Here is a 27,960-nt window from a genome sequence, read left to right as displayed (position 1 = left end):
TCAGGATTGATGAGGGTTTTTTTTTTTTTTTTTTTAGTTTCAATGCCTAGGGTTCCTCACCCACTAAGGAGCCCAAATGGTATGTCCACTACCTAGCAAGCAATAAATGTGCTTGGGAGCAAGACACCAGGCCAACTCAAACACCATATCTAAACACCACTAGCTTGAATCCTGTCTCTCAGACCATGAGGGTGTAGGGTCATGTCATCAACAGTTGACACTTGCAGATGAACTCACTAGCTAATTGATCTTGGGCAAGCCATCCTAGGACTACCCACATTGTCTAATCAGGGACCAAAGTGGTGTCTTGAAGCTGGGCCCCTCAACAACTAGGATACCCCTTTCTGAGTTTTTCCATGTTTCAACACATGGCAAACATGTCAGATTCCTATGATGTTAGCCTGGAACCTAGGCTGTGGGCACTGTATCCCAGTGATGGTAATTCTGGAGGACCAGCGGTGCCACTGGGTGGTCCCCTCACAATGTACAGGTGCCCACACTGAGGGGCCTAATATTAGTAGTGATAATATTATTTCATGAAACAGTATAGAACTGCTGTGTGTGTGTGTGTGTGTGTGTGTACTCTTTTATGAAAATTTCAATTATAATTATCAACCAGTTACCTAAAATCACATTACAGTGATTTTTCTTAACTGAACTGCTGTTTTCATTACCTTGTCATCTTCATACACCTACAGTGTGTGAAGTTGATGGTGTAATAATGCCAGCAATTCAGTCACCGAAAAAGTGGTACAGGAAACACCACAAAATGTATGAGAATAATCTGTAGTCCTTTAAGGCAGCAGTTCCCAAACTACTGAGGTTTATGGACCCCCTTCAAAAATTAAAGCAAGTTTGCAGACTGCTATGTGTGTTTGTGTATACATGTATGAACACTGGATTTTCTGAAAAGAAAATTCAAAGTCTTATGTGTGAAACAACTCAACTTTATTCTTATTTTTATACAGATATATAATAACTTTATTTATCATCAATTTTCTAAGAATAATTTGAAATATGTACACAATTATATACAGGGTGTCTCAAAAATATCGGTACAAACATTTAGGGGAAGTAGGTAACATCTAAAGGAATGTGAATCGCATAGGAACCCATAACCGGAAACGTCACGAGAAAGTAGTAGCAGAGGAACAAGAAGCAGAAATGACACAAGACAGTAATTAGTGGCAAACATTTATTTGACATAATATTAACAGTGGAGTATGAGATGGATGCATTTCATGATGTTACAACAGATGCTCAAAGGTTCCACTGAGACGCGATGCATGCGTGACACCGACGCAGCATGGATTGGCAGACACAGTCGAACACACCTGGATTTCTTTGACAGTAGCAGCAGCGCAGATGAGTCTCGCCATTTCCGTCTCCACAGGCGATTCATACACGATAGATTTGAGGGCTCTCTGCAGAAAGAAATCAAGGCTCGATAAATCAGGTGAGCGTGGGGGCCAGGCAACGGGTCCACCACAGCCAATCCAACAATGCCCAAAACGCCTGTTCAAATGGTCACGAACACACCTTCCATAATGGGCAGGCACGCTGTCACGTTGAAACCAAATGTTGCATCTCACATTTGCTGGAACATCGTCAAGTAACCCTGGTAGAACTTGTTAAAGAAAAATCCAATATTTAGCAGACTTCATGCAGGATGGTAACAGGTATGGGCCGACTAAGCAGTAACCAACCATAGCTGCCCACACATTTATTGCAAAGGGATGTTGTGCCGCATGGGGGCACACACCGTGTGGGTTGTCGTGAGCCCACACGTGAGCATTGTGCTGATTGAATAAGCCTTCCCGAGCGAAATAAGCCTTATCCATGAACAAAACATCGAAAATTCAATTCTTGTTGAACACTTTCTTGGAGAAACCACTGCACAAAAAGCCACACATGCAGGATGATCTTGGGGGAGCAGTAACTGAACCCTTTGGAGATGAAAGGGATGTAAGGAATCGTGATGGCAGACACGCTGTACACTGCAATGAGACACTCCTAAGGCAGAGGCAACGGCACGTGTGCTGGTAGTAGGATTATTCTGGACAACATTCAACACACTTTCTTCCATGGTGGGAGTTCACATCGAACGTGGTCTGTCCGCACTACTCCTGTTACCTCTAAATGACCCATGATCACACAAATTTTGATGCACACGCGCAAAAAAACGGTGGTCCGGTACCTGTCTGTCTGGGAAGCGTTCTCCATAAATTCGTTGAGCGGCTCGTCCATTGCCCTCTGCTAATCCATACACTAGGTGCATGTCTGCCAACTCACAGTTCGTATATCGATGCATGCTCTTCGTGTGGCAACTACTGCTGAATGAGTAAACCAGAAATTTTCCCTCTCGCAAACTGATGAACAGCGCCGTCTACCGACTTACGGTGACTTTTCCGGTTATGGGTTCCTCTGCGATTCACATTCCTTTAGATGTTGCCTAACTCCCCTAAACATTTGTACCAATATTTTTGAGACACCCTGTATAATAATTGTATCGAAAATAAGTAATGTTTTATAACGAAATTCGTTGTGATTCTATTAGTATAATATCTATTAGCAAGTAAATAAACACATATTACTTGATATCTTCTGAACGTTTCGTGGACCCCCTGGAACTGGTATACGGACCCAGTTTGGGAAATGCTGCTTTAAGGAATTAAAAACAGATTATACTCTACACAGGTTTATTTACATCATTTTTCACTATTCGACATTTCAATTTATACTGGTGCACCATGCCACTAAAAGAACAACTAAGTTTCATGCTACCCAATGGATGGGTGGAGGAACTGAATCTTAATGTCTGATTTTTGGGCAATTCTGATTTTTGGATTGCCAGATTTCGGCAATCCAAAAATCAGTAAAACAATTTACTTAAAAAAGTAAATTGTTTTCTACACAAATCTAGATAATTACTTGGTCATATTCACTTTATTACTTATGTTAATGATTACTTTTCACTATTTCCTGAAAAAAAGAATTCTAATTTAATTTACAGTTTGTTATAATGCATTTTTTAATCTCAGCTAAATTTCAATGAAATGTAAAATTAACTAAAATCAAAATAACTTTTTACCTTGTAAAGCCATCCTTAATATAGTAGATCAAACATTCTGACATCAAAGGATCTTCATTTAAGTTAACTAAGTGAGGTGTCTAAATGGAAAAATATGAAACAGACAGGAATGAGTAAATAATAGATTAAACCAAAGTTAAAAATATGAAACATGGCTTTAGAAAATATTCTAAATATTTTTTAGAATTCACATTTTCTGACTTATCCTTATTAACCAGTATAAATAGCAAATGATGTGAAATAGCAAATGATGCAAGATAGCAAGCTCATATAGCATCAGCCCAAAAAAAAAAAAAAAAACATTTCACCCATCTGTACTCTCCAAGAATTTCTCTAGTTCTCCCTTGAATTTATTCAACTCAACCACTTCCACAATAACAGGTGGAAGCCTGTTCCGACAATCAACCACCGGCACACTGAAAGCAAACTTCTGCAAGTCTATCCTGTAATCATCCTTCATCAACATAAATTTATGCTCCCTCAGGTGTGTAGGCTCAGCAAATGGAAGAATACCATTAACATTAAATGGATTGAGTAACTTAGCTTACTCAACCCATTCAAGTCTTTAAGCACCTCAATGAGATCTCCCCCACAGATTGCAGTGCCTGGTTGAGACACTGCAATCTGTAGAACTGAAGCCCTTTTGTTCCCTTCACCAATCTGGTTGCCCTTCTCTGCACCTGTTCCAGCAGATTTACATCCTTCCTAAAATGAGGTGTCCAGACCTGCACGCAGTACTCAAGGTGCGGCATGACCATTGCCTGCTATCAAAGTTTCTGTATATCATTGACAAAACACCATGAGATGTCCTGGCAGCATGTCTGCACTGCTCAGAGAATTTCAGGTCCAACTGAACAATTATCCTCAGGTCTTTTTCATTCTCCACTATCAACTGTCTGGTACTCCCCTGAGTGTAGTACCAGACAGCTGATAAGTTACTCTGGGGTTACTGACCATATGCATTACTCTGGGATTACTACATATAACAACATATAAGTTACTCTGGGGTTACTACCCATATGTTAAACTTAAACAGCCATTTCTCAGCCAATAGACCCAATTTTCCTAGTACATATTGCAGTAGCTCACCCTGATGAATGTTGTTAACCTGCCACCATCTGTATCATCTGTAAACCAAGACATTAAGCCTGATATACCTTCATGAATATCATTGATAAACAATGAAAACAACAATGGACCCAGCACTGAACCATGGGGAACTCCACTAATAACATTAGTAGATGAAGAGCAATGCCCATTGATAACCACTCTGTCTTCTTCAGCTTAACCATCCCTTTATCCATAGCAGTAACTTGCTCCAGTTTGTACAGCAATTCTTTATGTGCAATACAGTCCATCCTCGTATAACACGTGTTTACACTACATGAATTCGATCATACACGATTTATAAATAGGGGAACGATATCTTATATAACATGAACCGAATTCGGTTATGAAGATTCGCCTTTGTATTTACAAGAAATGGCAGTCGAACGTGGAATCACCCCAACTGAACACAACACAACACGATAGGAATGAAGAGAAGATTCTGAAAATGTATTTGTTTTTTATATCAGTGAAGGGGAAACAAATTTAACCATAATAACATAAAAACCCACACAATTCCAGCTATCGGTATTTTGCAAATGCAATTATATCGAGTTTCCTACCAGTTTATAACAGATTCCACTAGCAGAAACGCAACTGGAAATTATTTTTATTGTTTTATGGTAGTAACCCCAGAAATGTGATTTAGTAAAATGTGAAGTGTTAATAGTGTGTCTCTGCCTTTACGGTGTTGTTTTTTCAGTTGCTACACACACGCATCTTTATGTGTATCAAGCGTGCTTCCTCATTTTGTAATTGTGCTTTGTTCCCTAAAAATGAGTAAAATACTTAAAAGGTGTGAAAAGGAAGCGGCCTGGTGAAGACACTGCAGATTCAGAGAGAAAAAGAAAAGCAATATCGATAAACAGAGGCGGACTGGATCAAAAATTCTTACCCGGGAAAATCTGTAGTGGCCTCATACTAGCGTTTATGGCCAAAATCACACCGGCCTTCAGCCCACTGGGGTTTCCCCAGTAAGGCTTATGGCCAGTACGCCTCTGTTGATAGAGAAAAACTATGAAATTGTGAAAAGCTTTGAGCGAAATGAGAGACCGTGTGATATTGCACGTGCTACAGGCCTAAATGAGGCAACGCCGAAAATTACAAAGATGCATAAAAACAACTTTCATAGCAGGAACAACTCAAAGTGTAATTAAAATCCATTATATTAATACACAAAGAATTGGAAGAGATGGAACGTCTGTTTCGATAGAAAATCAAACAAAAAGCAAGTTTGCTTATGATAGAAGCAAAAGCATTAGCAATATTTTATTATGTAATAGTTGCAATAAAATACGTAAGTATTTTATTACGATAATTTATTGTGTTTGGTAATGTTTTGGTTACAAATGTGTGTTAAATCTTGTGTGGTTGGCACCTAACCCTATTTTTCCCATAGGGCCTGTTGTTTATATTGCACAATTTTGCATTGCACGAGGGTTTCTAGGAACACAACTATCGTGCTATATGAGGACTGACTGTAGTATCAAAAGCCTGCCTGAAATTCAAGTATATGATGTCAAAATTATTTTTTGAATGCAGTTCCTTGGTCACTGCATCAGAGTAACCTACCAGATTTTTTAAACAAGACTGCCGCTTGACTAATGCATGCTATGATTGCATGCCTGTCCAATTGGTCCTGCATTACTTCTTTAACCAGTGATTCCATTATTTTTCCTGGAACAGAAATTAAGCTAACAGGTCTACAATTACTCATGTCACCTTTTGAACCTATGAATTGGAGATATATTCGCACTTTTACAGTCAATAGGGACCACCCCTGAATCCAAGACTCTCATAATTATGACTAAGGGTTTACTTACCTCCTTTTGCTGCCTCCCTTATTATAAAATAAAATAGATTCCATCTGCCATAAGTGTCTTTTTTTATGTCCATCCTCAACAATTTGTCGTCCACTTTCCTTTCAGCAAATCATTTCAGTTATCAATTGGATACTCTTTAGAGTATATGTATGAATGTAGATGCAAAATACCTATTCAATTTGTCTGCAAGTTGAGCAGGGTCATTCAACAGTTAACCCATACACATCAAGGCCCAATGTGATTCAACCCCTGCCTTTAACTGTTAATATAAGCACAAAAGTCTTTGCTGTGTATCTTTGAATTCTTTTCATAAGACTTCTCATAATCTACCTTAGCTCGCCTAACCTTCTTTCTGGCTTGATTACAGCTTATTTATATCTGCCATACACTTCTGTATCACCTGATAATTTATATGCATCCCAAGCACTTTTCTTCTCTGCCACGTTTCAATAGTTCATCTGACATCCATTTAAGTCTCAGCCTTGAATGGTATTTTTTAATTGGCCAAAAAGCATAGTACCTTTTTTGATTATTTCTCATTTAGAATTTGCTGTTGGTAACGTCATCAGCTGGTCCCACCTCACAGAATTTAAAAACTGTCCAAGACTGTACCACTCTTATGGAAGCAAAAGCCTTTTTCTCTTTACTATTGACAGTAGTTGTCCTTCATTAAATTCCACATTAGTACACTGTGATTACTGCCAACCAGTGGTGTATTCAGGCTGGAACATCATTCCGGTACTTTTTTCTAAATGTCGTAATAGAAAATCATTAAATTTATACACCTAATATTATGAAACAATGGCATAATCAAAGGGGAGGGAGAAATATCTATTTTATCCATTGCTACTAAAAATATCTATTAATAGTAACATTTAAAATTAATAGATTTCTTTAAAAATTTCTTTAAAAACAAAAATATAACTTTCTTACTAAAGTACAATGTGGTAGATAAAGAGCTCCAACAAATGAGATACACTGTGATGCGTGCAAACACTGCATTTTGATTCGCCATGAGCTGAACTCTAGAACTGGTTGTTCTATGAACCGTGAATCTGAAGTCTGATTCAGTTACTGTACAGTTGATGTGGCATTATCATATAGTCTTCTGGAGAACGAGCATTCTGGTACTATTTTTTTTTAGCAATACACCTCTGCCGCCAACCAGTCTTTTACCTGTCAATTCTTAATGCACGAAGAACCACTGCTGATAACCAGATCAGGAGTATTGCTTCCTCTAGTTGCCACTCTAACATGCTGCTGCTGCAGAAAACAGTTGTCCAATAAATCCACAAAAGTGTTGTTAGTGTGTGAGTGACCAACAAACAAATTCCAATCAACATCTGGAAAGTTAAAATCTCCCCCCCCCTCAATTATGAGACATTTTTATGTACTGGCCCACTCTATTTCTCTATATAGCTCTTTTGTATACTGATCACAGTCATTAGGCTTATAACACACTTCTGCTCTCAATTTTGTTTTCCCAGTGCCTATATCACACCAAACTGACTCAACATTGCACTCATCACCCAAGTCAACTGGATGCACTGCCTTAGATTTAATATTCTTCTTAACTAAGAGCATAAACCCTTCCACCTCTCCTGTCTTATCTGTTCTTCCTGGATTCATGCCTTGATAGCTTTCACAAATATTCTTCCACCCATTCTATTCAATGTATCCCATCCCTGTAAAAACAGTCTCTCCTGTTAATAAGCGCAGACCACCCTGAGAAAAATTCTAACCCATGAGCCTTACACATGCTCTTTAAGGTCGAATAGGATTGACAAGGCTCTCAACATTTACTTCCTCCTATCGTGTCTGGGCAGTTGTTGTTGTTATTTGGTTTTTAGGAGCATTAGCAACTAAGGCCATATTGCTCCAGGATATGCGGTGGTCATTCCCTGACCTTTCTGCATCCTCCGTATTTGGTGGTGACGGGCTCGAACCCCGGTCTAATCAAGAAGCGTGTGCTACGCACTGCTGCTCCTTCCCACCTGGCTACGGAGGTGCCTGTCTGGGCAGAATTGCAGACACTTTCAAATTCAATCCTAACTCAACTTTTTCCCAAAATTGCACTATACTTGTTAAGTAAGTTCTCAGATCTCTTACTCTTAATACTATTTATGCCAATATGTACAACAATATCATCTTTTGTGCCCTTAAAAGATGGTTTCTGCTCTACAACATCATCTACTTTTGTCCCTGGTAGACATACCTTGGTCCTATTCCATTAATCCCTCTTGCAAAACATATTTCCTGTTTCCCTGACAAGAGATTCACTGACAATAACTAGCTCAAAGAGTAATTGAAAATTACTGTTATTTCTAAGGAGCACCTTGGATACTCCTTCAAGACTATCACTACTACACAGCATTCAAAGCAAATTAAAAATTATACTAAAACAGTACCATGCACTAACACATGACAAACATTCAGCAAAGAATGACAGATAAGTTGGATATCGAATCAAATGTCTTTACCTGTGTACAAACTGTGTTGTTGTTGTTATTTGGTTTTTAGGAGCATTAGCAACTAAGGCCGTATTGCTCCGGGAAAATGCGGTGGTCATTCCGACCTTTCCGCAACCTCCGTATTTGGTAGTCACGGGCTTGAACCCCGGTCTAATCAAGAAGCATGTGCTACGCACTGCTTCTCCTGCCCACCTGGCTACAGAGGCGCCACAAACTGTGTAATGGAATTTGTATATATAAATGAAGCATTAAGGATCACAACATGTAAGCATGAACTGCACAAAGGACAGCAAATCTGGAGCATGGTAGGTTAAAATTAATGTTAATTTATATTAAAAATGTTAAATGTTAAAAACTTGTTTTTCTCATTCTTATTTTATAAATGCTTGTCTTTATTTATAAAAAACTTTCTTTAACCCTTCCATGAGATTTCCCAAAGAGGGGGGATTCGGCCTTCTTCCCCGAAGGCAGAATCTGCTATGGAATTTAGACTGCACAGGTGCAGTCTAAATTCCATAGCAGATTCTGCCTTTGAGCCACAGCATATCTTTGACTAGGCCAAAGTAAAATGTAGTGATCGACACTCCAAATGATATAGCTGAAAAAATATGAAAGATATTCAACCACTTATACACTTATTCTGCAGCTGACAGACGTGATGGAGAAATGTAAACTTTTTATCAAATAAAACCAATAAGAATTTTGTCTCATTTGTTACTGTAATTATATTTTCATCTTGAAATGGTCATATAGTATTAGGGTAAGAAATCTGAATTCACTCAAATGAAACTGACATATTACCAAAAATATCTGCAAAATTTGTCAAGGTCAATCAAACTGTAGCAGAATTTGCTCAGAAAAAAGTGGCATGGAATGATATTACAAAAAGTCCAGGGGCTCACATCTGGTGAGTATGGGCTTGGCACACCCAGGGTCCTGAGCTGGATATCATCATTCTTCTCTTTCTTGGTGATTTCCTTCGCACGCACGCGCTCTCTCTCTCTCTCTCTCTCAGGGTAATTTTTTTTTTTGCCTGGTGCAGCAAAAGCCTCACACTTCCTTGCCCCATACATCTAATAATGATAATAACTCTCAACTGCATTAAGGAACAAATTTAGAGAGCAGAATAAGTGAAATAGAGAAACCATATTCTCAAGAATTTTTTCACAGTGACTACTCAGGACACAGTGCACCAAGTGTTTATGGTTCTCTGCTTCATGTGGTTTATGGTGTATTACGTCTGAAGAAATGTGTTCATGGACCAAGCTGCTTACTGTGAAGGCTGAAGAACCCAAAATAAATAGGAAAACTGTCTACCTTTATAAGTTTTCCAATAACAAATTACAATAACTACAGTCTCTATGATAAAACTTGAAATACTCAAGTGAGATCTATCTGGCTGGCATTTTTTGATTATATTACTCATTTTATGGTTAAGTATAGTAAAATGAAATCAACAAGAAGAAAACTGACAAAGCAAAAAATAAAATAATATAAAATAATAAAAATGACAGGGGGAGGGATTCAATTTGATTTAAACTAAAGTGCTGTTAACACTCGGACAACAGTTTCATTCAGTCATATATATACAGGTTGGTTGGTTTTTTTTTTTTTTTTTTTTTAAGGAGCATTAACAACTAAGGCCATATTGCTCCGGGAATATGCGGTGGTCATTCCATGACCTTTCCGCATCCTCCGTATTTGGTGGTGACGGGCTCGAACCCCGGCCTAATCAAGAAGCGTCTGCTACGCACTGCTGCTCCTTCCCACCTGGCTACGGAGGCGCATATATACAGGTACTCCCTCACTTACGAACTTCCGACTTATGACAATTCATAGTTATGACTGTTGCATGTATTAAATAAAAAATATAAAAAAATCAGAAACTAAAAAAAAAAATTTTAAATTACAAAAAAAAAAAAATTTTAATTTGAGTCCAAACGATAAATGCACTTGCTTGATGACAAGGTACAACAATTACGGCATCCTGCGCTTAGTACTGCATCATTAAGCCTAGCTACTCTCAGTATGACTTAGTCTCCTGTTCTTCAAAGCTAGTGAACGTGATATTATCACTGTGTGATTCCCAATCTTTTTGTTATCTTGGCAAAGTACCCTTCAATTAATATGGCTAGCAAACATAAAACTGATTCACCATCTCCTGTCAAGAAGAAGAGAAAGACAATAAGCTTAGAGATGAAGCTGGAAATAATAACACAACATGAAAAAGGTAAATCTGTAAAATAACTGGCTCGTGACTTCACTCACTCGACTATATCCACCATCATTAGATTAGCATTAATTGAGGCATATGATGAAAGAAAGCAAGCTTATAAAGTATCAGCCAAAAAAAAAAACACACAACCTTCCCATTCCACTTGTCCGGTCACTCCAAATGTTTGTCTAGTTCAGCCTTCAATGTATTTAAGCTATCAACTTCCACAACAACAACAGTTGTGGAAGTCTATTCCAGCAATCAACTAATACTGGCTAAAAGCAAACTTCTGCACATATATTCTACAACGGTCTTTCTTCAATTTGAATCTCTGCCCCCTCAGGTTCTTAATCTAAGCAAGTGGAAGTATCCTATCAGCATTGAGCCTGCTCAAACCATTCAAGGCATTGTATACCTCAATCAGGTCACCTTGCAGGTGCCTAGTCTCCAGATGCTGCAACTTACAGAATTTAAGCCTTTTCTGGTAAAAGAATTCCTTTGTTCCTCTCATCAATACTTGTTTCCCTTCTCTGTACTCATTCTAGAAACTCTACAGCCTTCCTAAAACGAGGCCTCCAGACCTGTACACTGTACTCAAGGTGTGACATGACCGTTGCCTTACACAAAGGTATAATCACCTCCTTGTCTCTGCTAGCAAAATTCACATTTTCATTGAGAAAACCCCATGACCAGCTCTGGAAGCCTGTTTGCGCTGCTCAGACAACTTCATATCAGACTGCACAATTATGAACTTCCAACTTATGACAATTCATAGTTATGACTGTTGCATGTATCTTTTTCATTCTCCACTTCCGAGTGTAGTACCACGCAGTTATTACATTTCTCTTGGGTTACTGCTATCCATTTTCAGTACTTTTAATTTGCCAATATTAAACTTCAGTTGCCACTTCTCAGCACATCTACCTAACTTTTCTAGGTCCTGTTGCAGTAGCATACTGTCTTTACTATCATTAACAACCCTGAAAACCTTTGTAAAATTTGCAAACTTGGAAATTAAGCCTAATATATCTTCATCGATATCATTGATAAATACGTAAAACAACAATGGGCCCAGCACTAAATCTTGGGGGACTCCACTAATAACATTAGTCCACAAAGCGCAGTGTCAATTTATTACCACTCTCTGCCGTGTTCCACTCAACTTTCCCTTTATCCATTGCAGCAACAGTCCCTTAATGCCATACCTTTCCAATTTGTACAGCAGTCTTCCATGTGCAACAGTATCAAAACCTTTCCTGAAATCCAAGTATATGATATCAAAATTATTTTTTGCATCCAGTTCCTTTGTGACCACATCATAGTATACAATCAAATTGATCACACAAGACCCTCCCCCCCGTAACAAACCCATGCTGTGCTGAACTCTTACTGCAGTCTTGTCTAGGTGATCCTGCATCATTTCTTCAACCAGTGGTTCTATTATTTTCCCCAGAACAGAAGTTAAACTAACAGGTCTATAATTATTTGTGTCACTCTTTGAATTGGGGATACAGCTGCACATCTCCAGTCCACGGGGGACCTTCCCTAAAACTAAAGATGCACTCATAATTATGGCTAAGGGTTTGCTTACTTTCCTCGCTGCCTCCTTCAATATAACTGGATAGATTCCATCTGCCCCAGGTGCCTTTTTTATGTTTAACTTCAACAATTTCACCTACACTTTGCTCTCCATTATTACAAAATCATTCAGCTCCCTTTTAGAGCTTAGTAAACTTCTGTCGTCACCTTCCTTACAGAATTCCTCGTGTGTTAATGTATATGCAAAATACTCATTCAGTTTGTCAGCTATCTGAGCAGGATCATCAACAACAGTCAAACCACCAACCTCAAATGGACCAATCTGATTCATCATAAGTAAAGAAGTCTTTGCTGTTTTTCTTTGCATCCTTTGCCAAGGATTTCTTGTAATCAGCCTTCACTTGCCTAACCTCCTTTGTGACTTGATTACAGACTAGCTTATATCTGATTACAGACTAGCTTATATCTGCAATAGGCTTCAGAGTCACTTGCTAATTTATAGCCAGCCCATGCATTTTTCTTCTCTGCCATGAGCCTCATTAGTTCATCTGACATCTAGTTAGGCCTAAATCTTGAAAAGTATATCTTAGTTGGTATGAAAAGCCTAGTAGCTTCCAGATTAATTCCCTGAAGACCTCCCATTTAGAATGCACGGTGTTTAACATCATCAGTTGATCCCTCTGTATAGAATTCAAAAACTGCCTGAGACCACTGTAGTCCTTTACGAAAACAAAAACTCTTCCCTTTCCCCTTGATGGTAGTTACATCTTTTAAGTAAATCTCACATCAGTAGACTGTGATCACTGTCACCTAGTGGTTCCTTTATCTGCAAATTCCTAATGCATGAGTCATCACTGCTCGTAATCAGATCAAGAGTATTACACCCTCTGGTTTCTCCTTGAACATGTTACTGTGGAAAAAAATCCTCCAATAAATCCAAAAGTCTTGCTAGCATGCGAGTCACCAATCCACAAGTTCCAGTCAATATCTGGAAAGTTAAAATCCACCATTACAAGACATCCTGATTTACTGGCCCATTATATTTCTCTGCACAATTGTTTGTTGTACTCATCAGAGTCATTAGGCCTATAACACACTTCTACTCTCATTTTCCCTTTCCCAGTGTTTATGTCACACCTAAGTGACTCAACATCGCACTGTCCACCCATATCAACTGGATGCACTTCCTTAGATTTTGTGTTTCTTAACTAACAACATAACCCCTCCTCTCTTCCTACCCTGTCTACTCTTTCTGTACACATTGTACTACCCAAATTCCAATTATGCACTGCTTATATCAGATACCATGTCTCTGATATCACAATATCTGCCTTTGATGCCTTGATCAGCACTTCAAATTCATCAAATTTATTTACTATACTTTTAGCATTGGTGTACATGCAAGTATACATGCACCTGTTCTTAGTCTTAGTTAGCCTAACACAGCCCATGTATTTACTTGTTCCATGATGACTCTCAGCAGCTCTTGAAATCCCCAGCAACATGCTGTCTGGGTTGCTGCTCATTAAAATAGAAGCAGTTAAAGAATTGCTTTCGCCTCTGCCTGCAGCTACTGCTAATCTTTTAATCTGTAAATCTCTCCCAATCTAGTAGTTTTCCGACCCACTTACTGCAAGAATATTTACTGATGCCGTCGATGCCTCGACAGCATCAGTAAATATTCTTGCACTCTTTCTATTTAAGTGTATCTCATCCGTGTAGAAGCAGTATCTCCTGTTAGCAAGCACAGACCACGCGGTAAAAAATTCTACCCCATGAGCCTAGCACAATCTCTTCAGGGCCAAACTGATTGATAAGGCTCTTATCATGCACTCCCTTTTATTGTGTGTGGGCAGAATTGCAGACACTTTCAAATTCAACTCTGGTTCGTGACTTTTTTTTCAACACTGACCTGTACTTGTTAATTAAATCTGCAGATCTCTTACTCTTAAGGTCATTAGTGCCAATATGTACAAAAATATCACCTTTTATGCCCTTAAAAGATGATATCTGCTCTACAACATAATCAACTTTTGCCCCTGGCAGGCATACCCTGGTCCTGTTCCACCTATCCTTTTTGCATAATAATATTCCCCAACTCCCTGACAATAGAGTCACCAACAATAACTAATTCCTGTAGGACCAGCACATTCTGCCTTGGACATTGCCACTGTATTGCCTGATGCAGAGGAGTGAGCTCTGGTGTTGATTTAGGCAGCTGAGAGCTTTATGGGCTCCTCTTATTAATTTCCTCTAGGACATCTACCCTACACCTCAAACTCTGATAGATGCCCATCAGAATGCTGAGTTGGCACCTAAGTTCCTCACAGTCTCTGCACCTAGCACACAAAGACATCCTCTTTGGCTAGATCACGTCCTGTTCTAGATAGGCCCACAAACATATCACATTTCATGCATTTTTTTAGACTGTGATGCATTGGAGAATCACTCCCTTCGATTCTCATCCGAGCCATAGCACTATGGCTAATCTGTGAACGTTTGCTGCTCTAGTCTGGATCATGATTCCGTTTAAGTACAATTTAATTGACAATGAAATTTAACAAGATTAATAATTTTACTGATTAACCGATAATACTATACTAAGCTAACAGATTTCTAATACAGTGCTATGTGTTTCACTATCTAGTTTTACTTTAAACCTTATGCTATCTAGTTGGGGATATATGTTGTATCATAAAACAATGACAGCAAGTTACCATTTGTAACTTGCTGTCATTGTTTTATGATACATCTACGGACACTAAGTATTAACTTTCAAAATTGCTATCTAAATTTAAAATAAACCAAGGAGCTTGACTAGGCCTGTAAGCTACATATAGGAAATAATTTAATATAACAATTAAGTCAATAAAACGGATAATTTAATTAAAAACTTAGTGCTTCCCGGAGCTGCAAAATCTTGTCCAACACGTGGATACCCTTACCGATACTAAGTAATAACCTACAAAATCTCTATCTAAGTTCAAAATAAACTAGGTATCGTAACTAGGAATATAAAGCTACTTCTAGAAAATAAATTAATATGCCAATTTAAGTCAATAAAATGGCAAAAATTTAAGAAAAACTTCTCTATTAGCTGGAGCCATAAAAACTTTGCTCACACAGAGCTACTCCCAAAGCAATCATGAAGGACAAAGACAGAATCCGTGAAGCACTAAAAGCATCAGTGCCTATCAATCCAACAATAATAACAAAAAAAAATAACTGGACCTATTCATGAGATGGAAAATTTATTTGATGCATATACAGAGGACCAAACTCAGAAGCGTGTACCCCTGAGCTTATTAGCTATTCAGGCTAAAGCAAGAAGCCATTTTGAAACTTTAAAGTTACGTGCAGGAGATGACTACAAAGAAACATTTGTCACAAGTCATGGATGGTTCACTAGGTTTAGAAAATGTTACAATTTGCATAAGGAGAAAGTAAATGGGGAAGCAGCTAGTACGGATACAGAATCCGCTGAAGCTTTTAAGGAAGAGTTTAATCATATTGTTGAAGAAGGAGAATATTTACCGAGCAAATATTCAATGTGGATAAAACAAGCTTATTTTATGAAAAAAATGCCAGAACGTATGTACATCTACAAAGAAGTAAACAATGCTAGCATTTAAGGCATTCAAAGATTGGATAACACTACTTTTAGGAGGAAAGGTAGCAGGATAGAAGCTAAAACCATTGATGATTTATCATTGTGAAAATCCAAGGGATTTTAAAAATATCAATAAACATACCCTGCAAGTGTTTTATTGGCATAATAAAAAGGCATGGATGACCATACCATTGTTTGAAAATTGGTATGTAAATTGTTTCATCAGAGAAGTCAAGAATTATTGTCATGAAAAAGATATTCCAATTAAAATTTTGTTAACGTTGGATAATGCACAAGGATATCCAGTGCACCGGATGATCTTCACCCTGATGTTAAAGTAGTGTACCTTCCACCAAACACTACAATTATCTAGGCATTAGATCAAGGAATTATTGCTCCATTTAAAGCTTATTACCTTCGAAAGACGTTTTCTTAGGCTATTAATGCTTTTCAAAGAGGGCAGTCTCTGAGAGAATTTTGGAAGGCTTATAACGTTTTGCATTGCACAATGAACATAGCTGCAGCATGGAATGAAGTTACTAATAAATGCATGAGTGGCATAAGGAAGAATCTCATGAAAATTCATGTCCCTAGGTTTGATAAGGATAACACTATTACCAAAATTAGTAACAAAGTTGTAGAACTTGGACAGCAGCTGGAATTAGAAGTGGATGCAAACAATGTGGAGCAGTTTGTCGAAAACAGAAGAATTAACTAATGATGAGATGATTGAGCTGGAATTACAAGATATTAGAGAAGATGAAGAGAGAGAAAATGTAGAAGAAACACCAGAGCCTGCAAGGAAGTTTTCAGCGAAAAAGATGGCAAAGTCATTTGCCATAATTAATAAGAGAATGCAGATGTTGGAAGAAATGGATCCAAACGTTGAAAGATATTCAAATGTGTACAAAACTATTCAAGGTGCCCTTGCTTGCTACAGGAAGATCTACAATGAAAAGAAAAAGCAAAGTGTGCAGTCAACATTACACAAATTTTTCAAGAAAACTTCCACTGTTCCTTTGCCATCATCTGCTGAAAAGTCTAGCACCTCTCTCTCTCTCTCTCTCTCTCTCTCTCTCTCTCTCTCTCTCTCTCTCTCAACTCAATGAATAATTTTAATGTCTTTAATTGTGAAATTTTTACTTCCCTTATCTTATTAAATTTATTATTATTATTACTATTATTTTCTTATTAACCTTGGGAACCATACCCCTATATCACCATTATTATTTATATTTAACTTACGACCATTTCGACTTATGAAAGAAGCACCAGAATGGAACCCGTTGTAAGTCAGGGAGTATCTGTATATAAATGAACAGAACTATTGCTTGAGTGATAACAATTATTTCTTCATTCAATTGTGAAAATCATCTCATTATGCCCATCACTACTAGAGAGACAAAATATAATAACGTAACACTACTATAACAATGTAACATTGCTAAGCAATTCAACAGTTAAACAAAAGAAAATAAAATCTCACAGATATCATTACTAGATATTAAAAAAAAAAAAAAGAAGGCTCTCTTTCTTTCTCTCTCTGAATGTTAATAAGCTTGATCACATCCCTCTTCAATAGTATGACCTGTAACAACAACCATCCTTCATTGCTGATATAATTTCTCAGAGGGTGAAATAAAGTATGAACACATCATACAGTCAACATTGAATCATATAAGAGCATCATTACAATACCTTTAAGTTACAATACCTATAAGAGCATCATTACAATCATATAAGAGCATCATTACAATGTTATATTTATGATTGAATGATTAGACAAGAATAGCTTGAAGCTTGCCCAGTATGATTTCCAGATCTGAACTAAACTGGGAAGGGTCATTGTATAAACCATATAAAAAAGCACATACTGTCATTTGGGAAACTACAATGAACAAAAATTAAACATCAAGGCAGTAAGTAGTCATGTTAAGAGAACAATGGCACTATGCATAGTTCAGAAAATTTCATTTCTACACAGTGCTTAATTTTAATACAATTTGTTTGAAAAGATCAAGAAAAAAAGTGGCATGTCACATACAAATGAATTATAAAAAACATATATATACATTTTATTAAATAAACCAAAGGTACAACATATTTACAAAATTTCTGTTAATTCAGTTTTATCTCCTGGTTTATTTTAATAATCAAATTAGGAAATAAAAATTCTAATAACTACCTTCTTGGGAGAAAACACTCCCACTGTATCACCATCTTCTCTTAAGGCTACACCCATTTCTGCAAACACAGCTTCTCTTTAAAATAAAGAGTAAAAACAAAATATAATATAAAACCATAACATTAAATTGTCATCTCGATATTTTCAATTTCCTTAATTATTTAGGAAATTAAAGTCTTTCTTTTAAGTTATACTGAGTAACATATCATTTAGTTAAAACAAACAAAATTCCTGGCAAACATTTTAAAATTTAAAAAAAAAATATATATATATATATATATATATATATCTTGGCACTGGAACAGTTCTGATCCAGTGTCTTCAAGTTTATCTCAATAGAGGCTCTTTTAATTTTCATTCCCAAATTAAATAATGTCTTCAACTAAGAAAATTTACATGAAACTCAACTAACCATAAGTATCAATTTTTCAAACTTAATTCAAAGAGAACAAAACAACAAAAATTATATCTAGAAACATATTTTATTTATGTACTATCATATTTTAATTTTGTTGTTAAATAGATTGTACTTTTAACACAATTGCATTATATGTTTAATATATAATGCAAATATAATTGGTCACAATGTATCTCTCAGATACATACCAGGTTTCATATCGAAAAATTAAAGACTATGTTTAAAAATCACTCTAGTTTATTCATAAATAACATATACAAGAGTTTCAAATGTTTATACATTAAGAATTTTTTTATTTTTACATTAATTTTTTTTATATAAAAAATTATTTTTTGTCTTGTTTATGGAACATTGCTTTTTTTTTTAGGGCATGATGTACAAATCATTTTTGTGTGCTCTAAGCAGAGGTATTGCTTCCAATTCATGCAAGAATATCTTGTCAGTCTGGTTCTCTTTGTTTCTTGCCAACAAATTAGTGCACTGCTTGTGATTGCTCTCTCATTCTGCACTCGTAGAAGGCTCAGTACTCTGTAACCTTAGTTGAAGGAAAGTTACACCTCAAGGGACCTGGCTTCTCCGATGAAATTCCTCAGCCACTAATTCTGCAGAAAGTTGCTTGAGAAAGAGTCTGCAGCTCTTTACTTCTTTTTCATTTCCCCTGTAAATCACTTGGGCACTGATTCCATTAATATTTAGCATGGAGCAGAATATCACCATCGGGCAAAGACAACAAGCTCGTGCCACATTGTAAGTTGCACACATCTGATTCACTTGGTTACATTATAAAATGTTACAATTCCTGGTTTCAGGTGATCACCTGGTTCACGGTCAATGGCATCATCAAGATGCAAGGAGGAAATCAAGATGACATTCTTTGATTTCTTTGGTAGATAAGAAACAATTATTGCTGCTTCCTTGAAGCCAAATGATTTTTCAGGTCAGTTCTTGGCTGACACAAATTCAACTGGGAGTTGCAGTTTGTTCTTTTTTATCGTTCCAACATAAGAGTTTCAAAACCAAACTGACATCCATAAACCAATTATCAGCTGTAATGTTCCATCCAGTCCCATGAATAGATTCTGCCAATCTTTTTGAACAGTCCCGTGAATATATTCTGCATATATTTCAAGATTGTAAGAGTACAGCACCCTAGCATCTACTAAGGCATATATTTTGAGTCCATATTTATTGGGCTTTGTTACTGTTTGAAACAACATTTTCCTTTGAAGGCCTCTAATTTCTCACCAATAGTTAGATTCTAACCCGAAGAGTAACATGTCTTGCAGTTTTCCACAAATTCAGTGAAAATCTCTCTTATGGGGGTGAGACGATCATGTTTTCTTCTCTCATCCCTGGTTGTTCAATCATCGAACCTGATGAGGTACCTCAAGGATGGCAAAAATATAAGCAAATCCGACTTCTCCATTACTTTGGAAACAGAAGAGCTAACTACAACAGGATTTAGCAGTAAAAGGTATTTACTGCTAATACCTAAACTATCTCAAAACTTTCCATCTGATCAATATGAAATCCAGCAGTCTTGAGCAATTGGTGATATATTAGCTTATGTTATCCATCTATATTTAAAGACTACTATTTAAATGCACAAGGCATAATTCCACATGGATTTAAATTAACTATATAATATTGGTATAGATACACCATAGTTAACCCATAAAATTAAACTACGTACGTAGTGTAAAGAGATCATTTTAATTATATCTCATATTGTGGCTACCTTCACAATGAGATACCAGGTATTGCAATACTTCAAATAGTAGAGATGACTACTGTTACTTATTCTCAGTGGGTACCACCACCCAGACGGCACCGTTTCAAGGCTTGTTGGCCTATTATCGGTGAACATTATATAGTTATCCATCTAGAGAAAAATTGAATAGAATATTCAATGGAAATGTTTGGTGAAACTCGAGCAGTTGCTCTTCACATTTCTAAGGCTTTTGATCATGTTTGGCATAGAGGTGTTCTAAAAACAAGCTTCAATCTTATGGACTGTCAACTGTTTTAGGCAAATGGGTATCCAGTTTTCTCTCCAACTGCTCACTTTGGGTGATAGTAGGTGGCTTTCTGTCTTCTCACTTCTCTACTAATGATGGCGTTCCCCAAGGTTCAGTTCTTTCTCCCACTCTTTTCCTCTTATATATTAATGATCTTCTTCCACGAATGCAAATCCTATTCCTAGTTTTGTTGATGATAGCACATTGAATTCCATTTTACAGTTAGAAAAACCATGTTATCCATCTATGATCTATCCAATGGACAAATGGAAACTGAATATCCACCACAAATTCCTTATATTGCTGATCACCAGGTAATTTTCCAATGGGGCAAAGATAATTTAGTTAATTTCAACCTGTCTAAAACTCATCCTGTTTTATATCCCATAAAAAAAGTGTCTACTACTCCAATGCTTATCGTCAAAGACATTCAGATTTCTAGACACTGTTACATATCTCTATTAGGGATTACCCTGATTCCTAATCCCTCTTAGCATAAGCACATTACAAATATTGCTTCCTCTACATCTAAAAAACTAATTTTCTCTTTCGCTCAGCTTTATAAAAATAAAGCTGAACTATTCACTCTGTATAAATCTTAAATCTGCCCTACCAAGGAATATTGTTCCCACATGTGGGATGGTGCCCTCAAAATCTCCCTCAGCTTCTGGATTCCATTGAAAAGAGGGCAGTTAGGTTAATTAATGACCTGCTCTCACAAAGTCTCTCCACTCTGTCTCATAGACATTCTGTTTTTGCTGCATGCCTTTTCTATAGATACATCCATGGGTACTGTTCTTATGAGCTGTCTTCTATAATTCCCACTCTCTCCCATACCAATCTGATGTGCTTCAACCAGTCAGAATCCTTTTACTGTCCAACTTCAAACTCACAAAATCAACTTTTCTTCTTCCTCATTTATCCCTTCAACTTCTGTTTCTGAAACAATCTTCCTCCAAATGTATTTCCCAAAAATTACAATTTACAGAAATTCAAGTCTAATTTCAACAAGAATCTTCTGATTTCCCAACCTTCAACCCACACAGGGTACTAAGTACTATAGTTTCTAATACCTTTCATGTTTGGAGTTTTCATAAAACAACAAAAAAAAAAGCATCTTGCATTTAGCAAAGATAAACCACAATTGTCACTTCTCAGGCCATCTGCCTAATTTCTCTATATCATGCTGCAGTATCTTACCCTGATTCCTGTTGTTAACCACCATACCTTTGTATCATCAGCAAACTTAGACATTCAACCTGAGAAGACTTCAGCAATACTGGACTCAATACATCCCCAAGGGACTCCACTAATAACATTCATCTAAGAAGAGCAATATGCATTAAAAAATACCCTCTGTCTTCTGCCACTTAACCATAACTTTATCAAAAACAGTAACTTTCTCTCAATTGCACACATGTTTAAAAATATTTTAAATCCAATTCCTTTGTGACTGTGTCATAGCAGTTATTCAGATTGGTCAGACAACATTTCCTACTTAACAAATCCATGCTATGATGACTGAATAACTGCATTCCTGTCAATGTGATCCTGCATTATGTCTTTAATCACTTGCTCCATTATTTTCCCTGGAACAGAATAGAAGTCAGTCTTACAGGTCTGTAATTACTCACTTCACTCTTCGATCGTCCCTTTATGAATATGAGAGGCATTTGCACATCTCCAAACTGTATTTACTTCTGTAATAGTATTAGTATCAGTAGTGGCAAATGATGCAAGAAAGCTTAAAAAGCATCAGCCAAAAAAAAAATCAAAAAACTTCCCATATCACCTGTCCATCCCTGTCCATACAAAATATTTATTCAGTTTTTCAACAACCTGAACAGGATCATCAATAGTTGTGTCATTAATGTCTACTGGGTCAATGTGGTTTACCCCTTTTCTTCTAGTGTTAACGTAAGCAAACAATTCTTTGCCACTTTTCTTTGTGTTCTTAGCGAAAGACTTCTCATATCTGCCTCAGCTTCCCTAATCCCTGTTAGGAACTTAAATACAGACTATTTTATACTTACTATAGATTTATAATCATCCCATGCATTTTGCTTCTCTGCCATTAGTCTCATCAGTTCATCTGACATCCATTTATTTCTAATCCTCGAACATTATCACTTAATTCTTAGTTGGCATAAAAAGCTAATAGCTTCTATGATTACTTCACTGAGTGCTTCCCATTTAGAATTTGTAGGTGTTATCATCACACATTGGTCTCACTGAAAAGAATTTAAAAACTGCCTAAGTCCATTGTAGTTACCCTTACAAAAATACAATTTCATCCCTTTACTCTAGACAGTAGTCATATATTAAGTAATCTGGTGAGTATGGGCTTGGCACACCCAGGGTCCTGAGCTGGATATCATCATTCGTCTCTTTCTTGGTGATTCCCTGATACTTTTGTGTGTGTGTCTCTCTCTCTCTCTCTCTCTCTCTCTCTCTCTCTCTCTCTCTCTCTCTCTCTCTCTCTCTCTCATGTATAAAGGGTCACTGCTGATGATCAGATCAAAGTATTGCTTTCTGTTGTTGTTGTGTGTCTAAAGTGCTGCTAAAGCTGCTGTCTAAAGTAGAAATCCATGAAATCCAAAAACTTTCTGCTACTATGTGTTACCAAGTCACAATTTCCAGTCAATATGTGGAAAGTTAAAATAAGTTATTCAGATTTACTGGCCCACTATATTTTTCTATATAGTTTTTAATTATATAATATCGGTGTAAATACACCATAGTTAACCCATAAATTTCAACTACGTTTGTAGCGTAAAAGGCATCGTTTTAATTGTATCTCATAATGTGGTTGCCTTCATAACAAGATAGCTACTATTGAATTACTTCAAATAAATAACGCTTCTCTAGTAGAGAAGGCTACTGTTATTTATTTTCAGCGGTACCACCACCCAGACGATCGTTTTGAAGCTCATTGGCTTCGTCATCAGTGGGCGGGTAGGTACCCAGGTAATACAACAAGCCATCTCAGTTGCGAAGTTATATCCACATTATAAGAGATGCCAAAAGGGTGTGGTGGTAATGTATTTGGAAAATTAAATGCACTAGGCATAATCCTTATGGGTTTTGATAATTAACTATATAATATCGGTGTAAATACACCATAGTTAACCCATAAATTTCGTAAAAAGTAGCGTAAAAGGCATCGTTTTAATTGTATCTCATAATGTGGATATAACTTCGCAACTGAGATGGCTTGTTGTATTACCTGGGTACCTACCCCCCCCACCGATGACGAAGCCAATGAGCTTCGAAACGATCGTCTGGGTGGTGGTACCGCTGAAAATAAATAACAGTAGCCTTCTCTACTAGAGAAGCGTTATTTATTTGAAGTAATTCAATAGTAGCTATCTTGTTGTGAAGGCAACCACATTATGAGATACAATTAAAACGATGCCTTTTACGCTACAAACGTGGTTGAAATTTATGGGTTAACTATGGTGTATTTACACCGATATTATATAGTTAATTATCAAAACCCATGAGGATTATGCCTAGTGCATTTAATTTTCCAAATCGTTTTTAATATACTCATTGTAGTCATTTGGCCCCTAACGTTAATATGCCTACTTTCATTTCTGTTTTTCCAGAGCTTATTTCAAAACAGACTCAACTTTAAACTATCCACTCACGTCAACCTGATGCATTGCTATATACTCTAAGTATACAGCAGTGAATCCAGTCTAGTGAGATCTAGTGCCAGATGCATTGCTATATACTCTAAATATATAGCAGTGCATCTAGTAATAATATGCACTGCAAGTGCTTCTTAACCAAGAACTTAACTCCACTCCCCTGCCACCTATCCCATCTGTCCTTTGTTTATGGTTTGGCACTCTTTACTTGGTTTGTGTGCTCTCACCATTTGGCTCAGAAATTTGGATTTACAAGGTTGCCAAGAACATCCATGGTATAAATTAAATCTTACTCTGTTGGGGGCTGCTGAAATATCTTCAATCAAAAACAGCATTATTTCCTGTGGGTCTGCTGATATATCACCATACGAATGATGTTATTGAAGCAGTGTGCACAGTTTTCAAGCTGCAAGTCAATACCTTGGATTGTTTGGTTACAAAACATGTATGTGGTTAGAAGACATTATGGGCTATGTATGTGCATACCTCATTTGTTATTTTATATGCAGTATTTTTGGGTTATGAGATCCTTTTGTTTAGGTCATTTTCATGGTTCTCAAGATGGTAGAGATCTAGTGCCATAATCCTACTGTCTGTTGACTATTTAGGACATACCATTGGGATTACTCATGACCTGAACTTTGCAGTCCTCAACTCATAATTTTCACTCAAATAAAATAAATCTAAAACAAACACCCAGTAAGTGGGCCACAACTTGCCAGGGTTTGAACTGATTAAAACTCAATATCTATTCTGACAACTGGGTTGAAATCAGTCTCATTCTACTTCTCTTCATCAATTGATTTTCTTTCAAAAATCAGTTTTTAAAAGAATGCCAAACTCCAACCAACCTCCATTATCTCCCAATGGCAGATAAGGGAAGTGAATGTTACTATGCCCAAAACAAAGGGAAAAAGCTCTGAAAGTGCTTGAATCAGAGGATTAAGATGCAAGTCAACAGTGAACTAGGAGTAAGAGAGTAGATCTCCCTGAGGAAACACCACGAGATTTATGCTGTGTATGAAGTTGGATGAGTTTATGCCAGTACATAGCAAATGTATTAGTGCTGCTGAATGAACTGAAATAATAAAATTTAGGACCAGTATGGAAAAAGTGCTTCTATATCTCCGTTTTGAGAATGAGAAGCTTATGGCCAAATTAGAGCAGCAAAAAATAAGAGCCTGGGAAAACAAAATGCAAGGGTACTTCCAAGTCTTACACAAAAGACTTTCACTGATAATGAAAACATACCACCCAAAAAACACATAAGCCAGCATTGTAATCCTAAGAGCTACAAAACAGAATAATAATGCTATTAGTTATGCCATCAAAGAAAGAATGACCAGTGAGCTCAAAACCCATATAAAATAGTCAAGATGGAGACACTGAAAGAGATACAAAATACTAGCAAAAGCATCTTACATAGAGTAGGAGATCTGAAGGTTTAATTAACAAATACAGAGCAATTTTGAGAAAAAATTTGCAAGTTAGGACTGAAATTGAAAGCATTTATAATTCTACACAGACACGATTGGAGGGAGCAAATGATGAGGGCCTTATCAATCAATTTAGCCCTGGAGAAACTGTGCAAGCCATATGGGATAAAATTTTGCTCACTGTGGTCTGTGCTAGTTAGCAGGAGAGTCTGTTTCTACAGGAATGGGGTATGCATTAGCATTAGTAGTGACATATGATGCTAGAAAGTAAGCTTATACGGCATCAGCCAAAAAAAAAAAAAAAAAAAACCCACACCTTTCCATTTCACCTAACCTTTCACTCCAATAGTTTGTCCAGTTCTTCCTTAAATTTATTTAAGCTATCAACTTCCACAATGACAGATAGAAGTTTATTCAAGCAATCAACCACTCGCTGGCTAAAAGTAAATTTCCACACATATATTCTACGACTGGCTTTCCTCATTTTGCATTTAGGACCCCTCAAGTGCATAATATGAGCAAGATGAAAAATCCCATCAGCATTGAGCTTGCTCAAACCATCCAAGGCCTTATACACCTCAATCGGATCACCTCACAAGTAACTAGTCCAGACACTGCAATTTGCAGAACTTGAGCCTTTCTTTGTAAGAGCCTGTATGCAAGTACTCAAGATATGGCCTGACCATTGCCTTATACAAAGGCATAATCAATTCCTTATCCCTGCTATCAAAATTCCTGTATATCACTGACAAGACCCCATGAGTTGCTCTTGCAGCTTGTCTGCACTGCTCAGAAAACTTCATATCTGACAGCACAGTTACCCCCAAGTCTTTTTCATTCTCCACTAACCTAAGAGTAGTACTCCACAGTTGGTATGTTTCTCTGGGGTTACTGCTACCCATATATGTAGTACAAAGGGTACTAGGAAAGTTTTGCAATACAGCTTTGTTTATTTGATTTTTTCAAAGTAATTTCCTCTACATTCAATACACCTCTCCATCCTCCGAAACCAATCTTTAAACCAGTTCTGCCAAGTTTCACTAGGGAGTAAAGCACACTCGTTGTCCCAAGCCCGTAGAAAGTCCTCATCACTGGAAAACCGCCTCCCTTTTAGCTTCATTTTCACATGCGGGAACAGTGTAAAGTCGCAGGGAGCAAGGTCTGGGCTGTAGGGAGGGTGCTCGAGAAGTTTCAGTCCTGTCGTGGTCAAATATTCGGTGCAGGCTTTGGCGCGGTGAGCGGAGCATTTTCGTGATGGAGGTACCAGGTGTCCATTCTTGACTTTGGCTGCAGGTTCTTCATAGATCCAATGACTTTAGGCAGGCATTGTTCAGTATACCACTTAGCTGTGACTGTCTTCTGTGTGTCCAAAACGACACGTTCCACAATTCCACTCGATTTGAAAAATACAGCTATCATTTTCTTCTTTACAGATCGGGATTTTCTGACAATTACGGGTGTGTCGTCATCATCAAAGACCCAAACTTTGTTTTGAGCCTTGGTCGGCAGATCGTAATAGTACAGCCAAGTCTCGTCACCTGTCACGATGTTGTTCACATACCGAGATTGTCCCTTATCAAACTTTTTTAACATCTCCCGGCACCAAGTCACACGTCGTGTCATCTGCTCTTCAGTCAGTTGATGCGGCACCCAGAGAGAACAAAGTTTCTTCACGTGCAAATGATCTTGCAGAATCGACCGAATTGCTGGTGCATTTAGGCCCAAAGTATCCTCTATCTGTTGGTAGGCCACTCGCCTGTTTTCGTCAAGCATTTTCCTCACAGCAGTAACGTTTTCCTCCGTAACTGACGTTCGTGGCCTTCCCGGCCTCTCAGAATCCTCCAGAGTGAAATTTCCCCTTTGGAATTCTCTATACCACCTGAATATCATTGTACGATGTGGACAATCATCATCTAGTGCAAGAGTCATTTCTTCTAGGCACTGGTCTATGGTTAAACCACGCACAAAATTATACCGCAAAACTGTCCTTATCTCATTTCGTGACCACGATGCCATTGCAAGCACTTTACACTCTCACTACTAATGAATAACTGAGCCCATCGACTTGGCGCGGCGGCTACTATGCACGTATGAACATGTCTCAACATGCAGCAACAAGCAGCTTCCTGTGATTCATTGTTGCGTCGTATTGCAAAACTTTCCTAGTACCCTTTGTACTTTGCATTTGTCAATGTTAAACTTCAGTTGCCACCTCTCAGCCCATCTGCCTAACTTTTCTTGATCCTGTTGCAGTAGCATACTGTCATTAACAACCCTGCCAACCTTTGTATTGTCTGCAAACTTGGACATTAAGCCTGATATACCTTTACCAACATTCATCCACAAATATAGAAAACAACAATAGCTGCAACACAGAACCCTGGGAGATGCCAT

At 37.4% G+C, this 27,960-nt stretch overlaps 1 protein-coding gene across 4 annotated transcripts in view; it reads right to left on the bottom strand.

Annotated features, from left to right (window-relative positions):
• Positions 1–27,960, bottom strand: part of unc-104 (kinesin family member unc-104) — a 1,041,320-nt gene that overhangs the window by 693,078 nt on the left and 320,282 nt on the right. For all 4 annotated transcript variants that reach the window (XM_090382707.1, XM_090382708.1, XM_090382709.1 and 1 more), the window contains exons 13-14: positions 18,042–18,117; positions 3,092–3,171 (exon numbers count right to left, since the gene is read on the bottom strand). In XM_090382707.1, coding sequence (XP_090238833.1) covers positions 3,092–3,171; positions 18,042–18,117 — 156 coding nt within the window. The remainder of the gene's footprint in view (positions 1–3,091; positions 3,172–18,041; positions 18,118–27,960) is intronic.

The sequence above is a fragment of the Mastigoproctus giganteus genome, chromosome 10, assembly GCF_048544385.1.
Source record: "Mastigoproctus giganteus isolate SK-2022 chromosome 10, ASM4854438v1, whole genome shotgun sequence".
NCBI lineage: Eukaryota > Metazoa > Arthropoda > Arachnida > Uropygi > Thelyphonidae > Mastigoproctus > Mastigoproctus giganteus.
Note: the sequence above shows the minus strand (reverse complement) of the source record. Positions and strands in the feature narration are given on the sequence as shown.